The 12287-nt window shown below is 31.8% G+C and overlaps 1 protein-coding gene across 1 annotated transcript in view; it reads right to left on the bottom strand.

Annotated features, from left to right (window-relative positions):
• Positions 1-4977: 4977 nt before the first annotated feature.
• Positions 4978-12287, bottom strand: part of LOC110092898 (protein S-acyltransferase 24) — a 29129-nt gene continuing 21819 nt past the window's right edge. Inside the window, exons 8-13 of the mRNA XM_020817591.2 lie at positions 10115-10172; positions 6877-6954; positions 6688-6786; positions 6470-6548; positions 6227-6375; positions 4978-5708 (exon numbers count right to left, since the gene is read on the bottom strand). Coding sequence (XP_020673250.1) covers positions 5250-5708; positions 6227-6375; positions 6470-6548; positions 6688-6786; positions 6877-6954; positions 10115-10172 — 922 coding nt within the window. The 3' untranslated portion in view covers positions 4978-5249. The remainder of the gene's footprint in view (positions 5709-6226; positions 6376-6469; positions 6549-6687; positions 6787-6876; positions 6955-10114; positions 10173-12287) is intronic.

The following is a 12287-nucleotide window of genomic DNA, read 5'->3' as shown; positions in this document are numbered from 1 at the left end:
CAAGGGGCATGAGCTACCATTCATTACATATTGTGTGACTCTTATTATAGAATTGTCAAACAAAGGTGTTGAATTCAACATGGAATGTGAGACATTATCAACATATACTTTAAGCGATATTAAACATGAGATATCAAGACTCCAAAATTTAACTTCATCTGCCCTTATCATAAGTAAATTTATCATACTTTTGTTGTCCAATTTATTATTTTCATTTCATAGCTATAGAACCCCAGTGAGGCTAGTTAGTGTTGCACAGAATATGAATAAGTTCTCATCTTACAAGTGAATAGCGACCATTAGGGATTTCTTAGTTGGTTAGTTTGATGGGATTGCCAAAAAGTTTGCTAAATCCATATCACTATGATATAGAAATGGATTTTTACCTTTGCTAGTTGTGAGTGCTAACAACATGTAAAAATCTCTCTAATTTCTATCTCATTTAGAATTTATTGTCTAATGTTATATTTGATTATTTGCAGATTTGATTTCTGGAGCATACTTCAATCGAAGCTCCTCGGGATAATAACTCAAGACATTGTTTCCTTCACTGAGCCTTTGACTTATTTTAAAACGAAATATGGTCTCAGAATTATTTGATGAGATGGAGGATGGGTAGGTACTCATGGTTCCTTACACATCATAATGTGATAGGTAATTTGATTTATTTATGAGCTTATTGTGTTAACCACTATTGTGTAGATTTTTCATTCCCTCTAGGACGTTGTTCAAGAGGAAACAGACCTTGTGAGACCTCGTTCCCTTACTGTTCCTCTCTGATTTGGATTTTTTTTCTCTCAGGATTGTCCAGGACGATTTGAAATCGTCCAGGCCGATCGGCACTGTAGAAAATATCGGCCTGAGAATAGTTCTGGGAACCGTCCAGGACGATTTTTCTGGTCTGATCATCCCGGGACGATTTGGCGATCGGCCGGGCCGATCAGACAAATGATATATGAGAAATTGATTGACATTCTTTTCAAGTTAGATCTTCGGGCATCACAGACCTCCTGCATATTTCTCCCCCTCATCCTACTCATAAAGTCCCCTCTCCATATTAATCTCCCTTCAAACCCCAACCATTCTCCTCAAAAAGTCCCTTCTCTACCTTCCATCTTCCTTCAACCCCCAGCAATCCCCTTTATTCTCCTCAGAAAGTCCCCACTCCACCTAGACCAAAGAAGTCGTCAAGCAGCACAGAAATCCTTAATGCAAACATGCAGAGCTTCCATCACACCATCATAGAATGGTGCACACTGTGTAATTCTATGCTAAATGAGGTAGACAAGCTTGATTCAAGGGTAACCTACTTGGAATGAGGATTGTTGTTGTTTAGGAGTACGTGTTGGAACATTGGCAGCTAGAGATTAAAGTTATTATCATTAAAAAGAATATGTTGGAACATATATGTTACAACATATAAAACTGATAAAGTGTAACATCCGACAGAATTGTCCTCATCTAGTCCATCATCCTCTAATGTCGTCATTCAAGCTCCTTCTGTTGTAAACCCTCCTACTGTCGATGTCATCGAGGAATCCTCTGCCACCGTAATGCCTCCTGATGTCAACATCATTGATGAGGATGAACTACCAATAGTACATTTAATTAAGTCACCTACGAAAAATATATCTACTCCTAATTCAATCGAAGATGAGGATGAATTGTTCTGTGCATAAGCTTTGATACTAGCTTATACAAAAAAATACACATCAATACATAGCTATACATAACAATAAATAATAATATGCAGTAATACAAACATATACATACAAATACACATTAATATATAGAAATACACAAAAATATAATGTAATAAATAACAATACATAGCAATACACAATGTGTATTATGAAAAATAACAAATTTTCAACATAATTTTCATAATACACATCTGTGTATAAATTCAAAAAGCTTTTAAATGAACAAATACAATAATGTGTATTGTTATAAACTTATATCTAAGATTGTACATAGCAATAAACAACAATACATAGTGTGTATTAGGAAAAATAAGTACATTTCTAACATAATTTTACTAATTACATTATAAAAAAACTTAAAGAATACACCCTAAATCCTAAAAATTTATATATTTACATTAATTTTTAAAAAAGTGATAAATGTTATTTTACATAGTTGTTGAACATAAGAATGCTTCGTCGCAACATTTGATATATAAATAATTGAATAATGCACCCTAAACTCTAAAAACTCTATATTTACAAGAAACACGGTGATACTTAGGATGAGTTTAAAATTTATCGATAGTATCTCTAATTTATCTCCCATGGTTGTGTGCAATAAGTCTTCCTGGACATTTTGCATACAGGCTTTCATCTCCTTGGAGAGCGTAGCATCCTCCAAACTAGTTTCCATCTTATCGCCTATTTCTCGCTTTTCTTCTCAGCAGGTATCAAAAGTGATATTATGCTCATCAAAATCCTAAATATTTGGGCACTTTCACAAATTTCTTTATTAAAAATATAAAAAATGGACCAGGTCGGGTCGTCAGGTTGCTAGAAAATTAATATAAATATTAGAAAACCACATGTCAATATTTTATTAGAGTCTGGACGTAAAACACGTTTGAACTCTACACCTAATAATTTCTCCATATTTAGAATGACAACATCGTCAACAACACAAGTGCTTATTGATTTAAGTCTATCCCACTAAGATTTCATTTGGGATAGTTTTCTTACTACTTTTTATAGCAACTTTCTAGCTCATAATTTTTTTCAAAGTAGCAAAAAAATAATGGCTAAAAATTGTCCCAAACAAAATCTAAGTTATCCAATCATATGACTTGACTTATCTCAGCATCCTCATTATTTTATGATCTTATATGACTTATGATCAAGAAATTTATAAAAATAATGGTAAAAAAGATTGCTAAATCATCCATCCAGAGTAATTGTTATTTGGTAGGTGTCAAAGTCTCAAAAAGATTATCATTGACTCACCATCATTTTACTAACTTGCACTTAGTAAACAATTTTCTAAATGCCCCATAGCCATCACTTTAGGAATATACATTTTTTTAAGTCAAAGCTGACAAATTCTAAGTAAAAACTTCCTCGAGGGCTATAAATTAGTTGTATTAAAGTATGATTATTTTTAAGTTTTTCTATTTAGTTATTAAAATTTGCGAGTATTAGGACACAAATTTAGTATAAACATACTTCAAATTTAGAATATTAGCAATAAATTTTTTATTTACATCATCATTGAGCCTTTGAGAAACTTTTTTTTTTTTTGGAAAAATTTAGCTCAATTAAAGCAAACTCATACACACATCACATATGCAAGACTCTAATCTAAGACCTCTTAGTTCGTAGTCAAAGCTCCCGACCAACAGACCAAGATGCGTTGCATCCATTGAGAAACTTGATTGCATGTTTTTCAAATTTATTTATATAGATTTATTTTAGTTAAAATTAAGGTTCATTGAACTTAATTTATTATATATTCTAAATTATAAAAACATATATTATATGATTATTGGTTGATCATAAAATATTAATTTAGTTATTTTAAAACTGTTGTAATTCATTTCATTTGTAAAACTTGATTGAATTTTCTTATCTCTTGGTTGAGTAATGTAATGATGGGCTAACATGTTAACTACATTTTATTATGTTTACTATAATAGAGATATATTTCTTTGCAAATACTTTATTATGTCATTCTATAGACATCACAATATGCTTACTTAGTACAATGATAAGTTAGTCCAAATAAAAATTTAGCAAAAATCTACGTTTTTCTTGATGATTGTGTGTGCGCATTTTTTTACTTTTATTAATCTATTTTTAGTTTAAGAAAACTATTAGACAAGTAGGGTGATCCAAAATGATACAATTCTAAGTGTGTCATAGTGAAGCTTAATTTGTAGACCCCATAAATCAACATTTATTTATGAATGAAATTTTTTTACAAAGTTTTAAAAACCATGGTCTAACTAAACTTATTTTTTTTATTTTTTTACTATTATAAAATCCAATGCACCATGGACATTTTTTTTTTTTTATGCTTATATAATTGATTGATTTTGTGGGCTTTAAAATTGCCATTGCTCTTCACTTTATGTACTACCCAAATCGCTATTATGCTTTTAGGGGTTAAGCTTTCAACCCAAATATATAAATAATTTAAAATCAATCATAGGACCTCGACATCTTTGGGACAATTTTCTTACTAATTTCTAAAACAATTTTTTTGCAAAAAAAAAAAAAATTATTGAAAGTAACAAAAAAAAATAATGGTAAAAACTATCCTAAATAAAGTCTTGGTTTTCTTTAAAAAAAAAACTCTCTAAACCTTTGATTTAAGTTTAATATAAGCTTGCTGCCTCTAAGTTTCTATAGAGGGACTAATTTTAAACAATAAAAAGTGCTTTTAGTGGATGCAACTTTTTTTTTAAATGATCATTTTTTATTAAATTTAAATAAGAATTTAACTCTTAATAAGACAATAAAAAAAACATATAGCTAAACCCCACATCACATAGTGGGAAAAAAAATTATTATTGTTATTATGGTAGCTCAATTACTCATATTAGGACAAAATAACTAAATAAAAATTTCGTATGATTTCTTAACGTAACTTTCTAGTACAAAAGTTAATATTGTTGTACTAAAAAGATGCTTTAAGAAGTCATGAAAAAGGTATACAAAACAAAATCTTAAGTTTCGTTTGTGACAGCTTTTTTATGCTTCTTAAAATAATTTTTTAGTACAAAAATTAACCCATAAAAAACAAACTTCAAAATTCCAACAAGTTCTAGATTTAGATTAACATACACATAGATTGTCTAAGGAGACATTTGGTACTAGAACCTGAAATTTTAACCAAATAGGCTGGGGACACAATTAGCAGCACAACATACAAATGCTAACTTCATGAAGAACCATCAATAATATTTTCTATGGTATTAGCTGGCGTTCTTCGCTCTCAAATATATCCAAAAAAAAGTTCAAAGAGCAAGCAATAATTCACATATTTTGGTATAAAATACAATTTGATTCATCTAACAAATAACTAGTCCCTTCACCTACGATCTGTCTGACATATAATTCTACGATCCTTCTTCGAACACAACAATTTTCAACGCCTATCCAAAATCTGGATGGAACCAAAACCTTCCTTTGAAATAAATGGAAAATATGAACAAGCAAACTGCAGAGTTTCAGGCCAGTCATCATCACTGCAACAAATGATTATTCATTACGAGTGCTTCCATGAAGCTATGTGGCGAGGACTGCACGAGAACTGTGACGAGCATTGTTCCGGCCGAGGCCGAGACCCAGTCCAAATGGAACCCTGCTGCCTTTGCTGCTGCTGCTGCTGCCATTGGTGCTACTTTTACCATGGCTACACTTTGATGTATGGACGTGCCCATGTGGCCTAGTAGAACCTCTGGAGTCCACATCAATGCAAACATGGCCGTTGCCATTTGCATGGTTGGCTTGGTTCTCAACATTCTGTTGTGAGACTACATTTGTCATCTGAATCATGCTCATCTCTTCAGAATGCAAATTCTGTTCTGCCACTTCTATGTCCTCATTATAGCCCTTTATTAAGAAATCCGAGCAGTTTTTGCGAACACCATGGTCATATGGGTTTCTAAACTTGCCACCTGGTCCCCTGAGATAGCTATATCGCATACCATTGGCCATTTCGTTTGTTGTGATGTTCCTGGAAATCTGTGTGAAATAAGGTAAACAAACTGAAAGATTTAGGGTCTTCTATTTCCCTTCGGTCAAAGTATATCATTTGGCAGATTAAAGTATGAGTTAAGGCCTCTATCGAGAGATCATTCAGTGCGGACACCGGACGGGAGAACTGTCCGGTTTACGCTTAGGTACCGAGCGGTACCGAGCCGTGGTACCGCTCGGTACTAGATATGGCGCATTTTTATTGGGATCTAGATTCCGCACAGAATAAATATTCCTATATGGAAATCAACCAGAATAAATGGAGAGAAAAAAAAATCCTGAAGTTGACCTAAATAGTTGAGATTGAAATAAGCCTGTTTTTTTTTTAAAAAGATAAGTCTGCTTTTGTTGTTGAAGATGAAGATGATGATGATGATGATGATGATGATGATAAGGGAATTTTGAGTGGCTAACTCTTTTTTTTTTTTTTTTTAATTGTTTTCCATGATTCGTAATGATGGAAATAACTTCTAGGCAAGAGAGCAAAGTCAATATCTTCTGCATACCTGTTGTGCTTGTACGATAGTTAATACTGCCACTCCAAAGAAAAGAAGGAAGACCATTACAATAAATGACAATGCGCCTGGATGATGGATAGCAGAATGACTTAGCCATGCACCAAAAGATGACGGGGCAGTTGGATCTGTTGCAATTCCTGCATATAGTTTGGATTTTGTGATGCATCCGGCTTAATATTGCATATAAAATAAGAAACATAAAGAAAAGAGAAAATCCTGGAAAAACCATACTTATAATTGTGACAGAACCAGTAATAACCATAGCCGAGACCTCCAGAAGAAGAAACATGAAAAAATCCCATTTATTTTTCTGCAGAGATAAGTTCTTAAGTTTGAAGTGATTTATAAGAGAAACATAAATTTGTTCTTGACAATATTATCAAATTATTGCATTGAAAAGTAAAGCGCAACAGAAAATAAGAAAATAATAAAAGAATAGATTAGAGCACCTTGCCAATACAATTTGATACCCATGGGCAGTGATGATCAAACTGTTCAACACATCTATCGCATGTGGAACAGTGCTTCGCCCGAAGAGGCCTGACGATCTGACCAATGATGTTAATATCAGTTGAATCAAAAGTTCAGGGAATTTCAACTCACTGGGTAAAATAAACAAAGTTTACAAAATTTTCTACCTTGCAAGTTGCACATAGTTGAGTCCAATTTCCTGCCAGCAAAGCAGGATTTTCGAGTTCTGTCTTTAGCAGAGGTTCCTATAAAATAAACTAAAAGCATTAAAAGGGTCATTTTTCGTAAGGACGGAAGCACAAGATGTCCTCAAATGAGGAGAGATATGATATGATCTCCCGAACTTCGCCATACAAGAGTTTAACAAGTGGAGATCAATTTCATTAGAGTTAATCTTGTATTTGGATTCCCCCAAGTAAGAGGAAAAAATGGCACTGGACTGAGCATTCTGTCCAATTGATCAAACTATAGATTAACTTTAAAAACATATATATATAACTATATGTGGCTTTTATGGCATGCATGATTGCGAGAACTTATAAGATTATTTGATCATGAATCAAATGGATCAATGGTTTCTCAATGGATTGCTCCAACTACATGAGGTGGTAACGTTGATTTCAATGTGTAGAGACATTCAAATAGCTAAAGATTAAATATATTGACTATTGAGATGATATTTAGCTTATATTGGACAGTTACGCTAAGTGAAATATGAGTAAAACTTAACTTTTATAGTCCTATCTTCTTCTTTTTAACATGCTCCATGAAATTTTAAATTATTATGAAAAATGATGAAATTTTAGTCTACAAATATTTTTCATATTATAGATCAAAATAAATGACATTCTCTTTAGCTTGAAGATCATAATCCATGTATTTAATTTGAAATCCTTTGAAATACTCTACCTATTAAAAACCACGAGTGTCTTCTTATGCAACCAAAACCACCAATTCAAAATATTTTGAGGTATCCTATTGATTATCAAATGATCTTAAAATATTTTAAGTAAATGGATGACTTAGATGTTGTCTTTGAAGATTATAATATTGGATTTTAAATGGTAGGAAAGAATAGCTATTCTCTTTGTAGGAGGAGAAAAGTCCATACCTATTTTGATCACGAAGGTTTGAGTAAGGAATGCTACTCATACCTAGTTGATTAAAACCATGGCTTAATGATGCAAAAGGTGCCTAATCTAATACCAAATGAAGGACAAGAAAAGATTGATGTTTGAGCCAATTTAATGATGGATCATTGATAATGAAATTTTTCTTGATCTTCTTTGTCTTTTTTCCTTCTAAATTGGTTTGACTTCTCCCTTGGATGAAAGGGAATTGAACAAAGAAGGACGATGGAATATGAAAAAAAGTTAGTAGGGATTGGTTAGTACAACACCAGTGTAGTGTTGTACATGGATGAAATGGCACAGTACAATAGCACAAATCTTATAGCTTGTTTCCTTGAAATTTCATAAGAATCTCATGAGAAAGTTCATGTCAGCAGAGATGAGTCATGTCGATTAAGGAAGAGAAAGAATAATGAGAAGGGAATCTTTCAATAGCTATTCATCATTTAATAATTAAAAATCTATTACAAGCAATAAAATTCATATTTATATAAATTGAGTTACAATATAACATACAAGAATAAAAAAAGAGTTTATAAGATAAGACAAAATTAATTCGAATTCAAAACTAATCAACATCTAAACAATAACTAATAATCCTACCCTCTAAATAAAAATAAAAATAGATAATCCTAATAATTAAATTAAACTAAAATAAATCTTTAAATTATAAAAAAGTATAACATTGAAGAAATATTCTTCTTGGTTTTACATCAACTCCCCATAAGCCAATAAAACTCTTATCCTAAAGAGTTTAAATTGAAGCCCTTTTCTTAGAAGTTTGGTTTCTATGGTAGAGGTAGCAAAGAAATTGGATCAGGAACATCTCTTAAACTTTCACAATGAGTTATATGTGCATAAGGAGTATATTCTAGAGGATTCAATTATGAATGTTGCACACATCATATGCCTCTATTTGATCAATATCATAAGAAATCCCATAATCAAATGGTTTTGGCAATGTAATCATAGCATAAACTCAAACTATTCTTCTTAAGGGAAAGCGCAAAGCAATTTTGGAACATATGAATACAAATCTGAAGTAGTTGAACATGTGAATTAAAGTATTTTTCATCTCAATAAAATCATCAACAAAAGATATCTCAATCTATGCTTAGAACTTAATCTCCAATTTAGGCTCAATATAGTCTACTGCACACCTCAAGGCAATATATTTAGCAGGAACTGTGAAAGGGATGATTTACCATAATCATCAAGTTCATCTACAAAACCATCACAAAAATATGTTTATAAACCAACTCGTGAATATTTGGTTTTGGAAGTAGTGGAGTTATATAATTTCCTTAAGTTTTGTATGTAGGACATACTTCTAAAACTTTTATTCACAAAAAAGCATATAATATGATCTCTCATCATTATAAGATAGTGTGGGTTTAAATAGGGTGTAATCATATGCAAAATTCTATTGAAGGCATCCAATCTTACAAGACAATTAACATAAGAATATTAACTGAAATCACATGCTTCAACATTAATGATTTATAATATTGATGAAGCTATGAATAACTATGATGAAAATCATGGTTGTGATATTGAATCCTGTAAATGAGCCATATAAAAGTTAAATGCATAATTCTTCAAGAGTTTCATCTAATACCTTTAATATTTCGGACCAATCTTCATAGGACATACTTATATATAAATGATGTTTGAAGCTTATAATCACTTTAATCACATTATTCACCCATATATAATATATATATATATATATATAATACTCAAGATAATGTTCTGTACATAGATGCTTACGAGCTTTAAAATGTTCTTAAGAATCGTAATGCTAAAGCATAAAATGATGCATAATTTAATTTTATCGGTTAAAATTCCATCTATGGTATCGGACTAAAGAAGCACCAATAATACGTTCATATTAATCCACTACTAGTCTGATGCACATTGAGGCCTTCTGTCAAACATGCAGCTAAAAGGGCATACCTTTTATTTTAAATAAAAAATAAAAAAAATAAAGAATCTAGCATACCTGCACAGATTATAAGCTAAAACTATAGGTTAAAAAGAGAGATGAACCTTTTTTAAGCCAAAATATATCAAATATATTCCGTAGAAAACAAATTAGTGGAAGAGGAAAGATTATATCCAAAATTAGCTCATTATTTGAGACATTTTAAAAATTAGAGCATTTACATTTTTTCTAGAGCAAAAACATATTCACATCAAATCATTTGATAAATCAGATTATAACTAAATGATTATAAAATCATATTATAATTAAATGGACGCTTTGACAACTTACATCATCTCTAAGGCTCTGTGAATCTCGAACATTTCTTCTAATATATCCAGGGTCCTTCCTACAACCATAAAATGCAATACACACAAGTCACCCAATCATAAAGTATGTGCCACAACAAATCATTTATGAATATGATATTAATATAGAAAAAAAATAGATAATAAAAACAAAATTTTTGGAAGTGCATCATAACACGGGGGAACATATAACTAAAATTTAAATTACTCAAAAAGACATAATCTACTTTAGATTTAGCTAATAGAACAAAATATTTCATGGAGCCTCTAAGTAATAAAAGCCTCATACAATTTAAGTTCACCTGATAGATTTATATGTCCTAACAAAGCCTTGAATAACAAACGCATACATATCTATTAACCTTAAAATCTCTTTGTTAAGCCCATTGTAAAGTACACATTCTTCAGATAACTCAAATATAACTATAGTACAATAATTATTACTAAGTGTTGAAAAAAGAAAATATGAGGGAAGAATCCTTAATTTTTCTCTTCATGAAGTAGAAGAGATATACAATCTATATGAGATATATATCAACTCGAATAAAAAGAAAATTAGATACATTCTTTGGCCATAACTGGCCATAACAACAAAGAAAAATTTTGCATAATAAGTATAGATCAATTCACTCTTCATATAGCATGGAGGATTGTGTAAGGAAAGCCAAATATTGGTGGATTGCTAAGCATGCACATGAATCCAGGTGGATCAACTCCAATCAAGTGGGTTGTTGAGCTGAAGGTTAATCATGCAGGAAGGAAGAGGAAGCAGAAGCAGAAAGTGTTAGCGCGAGCTGGCCATAAAGGATTAGTGGCAGAGGACATCGATAGGATGCTAAGGCACTAATTTAGGAAGTATTCAATGTGAAATTTGCACACTCCCCCTAAAGTTAGGAATATATGTTGGACATTCAAGTAAGGTTATCTAATTGTTCTTGATCAAGAGCTTAAGTCATGATATTTGCAATTTGAAGTTTTGTTGGAGTGTAATCCATTTGAATGATACTGTGGTTAATTCCTTTTATTATGAAACTTTTATAAATCTCAACTTGTCTACTTTGATCATGTTGGACACTTGGACAGGGTTCTCAGTAATGTTAACAGTATATTGACTGTCACACATTATTATAAGCTCTGTAATGAAAACATATAAAATCTTTAAGAAGGCCTTCAAGCCACATACCCTCACAAAAACGATAGCCAAGACCCTGAATTCCACTTTGCATTACTCAGGGAAACAACATATTCTTTTTTACTTATCCAAGTAATTAAAATTCCCCATATTTGATGTAGATTTATAATTTCTAACAGATCTAGCCCAATCAACATACATGAAAATTTTTATGCTTATGTATATCCTTTTTTGAAGAATAATCCATTTTCATGTGCCTTTTTTAGATACCTCGTTATCTTCTATACAGAATCAACACTCTTTTGTGGGATTATTCATAAACAGACTAACAATACTAAAAGAGAAATAAATATCAGGTCCAATTTGAGATAGTTGAGTTTTCATACTAACCAGTGGCACCTTTGTCGATTGGGCTTAGTCCCCCTTAGTTCCAATTTTATTTGATGGATAAACTAGTGTTTTCCAAGTTTACAAACATGCATATTAGATTCTCTTAGGGGATGCTTGGTCGGCACCATTTGAGAGTAAAGTAAACGAAGGGGTTTTGAAATTCGAGCATCTAGATGTCTACATTTCAAATGCAAAATATTTTGGGCGTAAATTTGGAATTCACCTTCTAGTTTATTATGCGTATTTAGAAATCGTCCTTGTTAAGTGAATTATAAATATGCATATTAGACAAAAGTGATGTCACCAACACTATCATTGTTGTCATCACCATCACCTCCTGTCATCTGCTACCCCATCCACTTCCATCACCTCTCGCCAATCATCATCGCCACCATCATTGGCTCAATAGTAGCCACCACCGCTACAAGTCACTTCCACGTGTTATCAGCCATCTCCGATCAACTATTGCTCCAAATACACTATAATTCTTGATTTTGATTTGATTATAACGACTTAGAGAAAATTCCTTGGATATCAATGTTTCCATAAGAACATAATTCATTGTAGGAGGCCGAACGAGAGAACGATCTTCTTCCCAAAGCTATTTCATGTTTAACTGTCATCATACTTTAAG

This window comes from Dendrobium catenatum, unplaced genomic scaffold, assembly GCF_001605985.2.
Source record: "Dendrobium catenatum unplaced genomic scaffold, ASM160598v2 fragScaff_scaffold_1065, whole genome shotgun sequence".
Classification (NCBI taxonomy): domain Eukaryota; kingdom Viridiplantae; phylum Streptophyta; class Magnoliopsida; order Asparagales; family Orchidaceae; genus Dendrobium; species Dendrobium catenatum.
The sequence above is the reverse complement of the archived record's forward strand: the minus strand, read 5'-3'. Positions and strand labels throughout refer to the sequence as shown.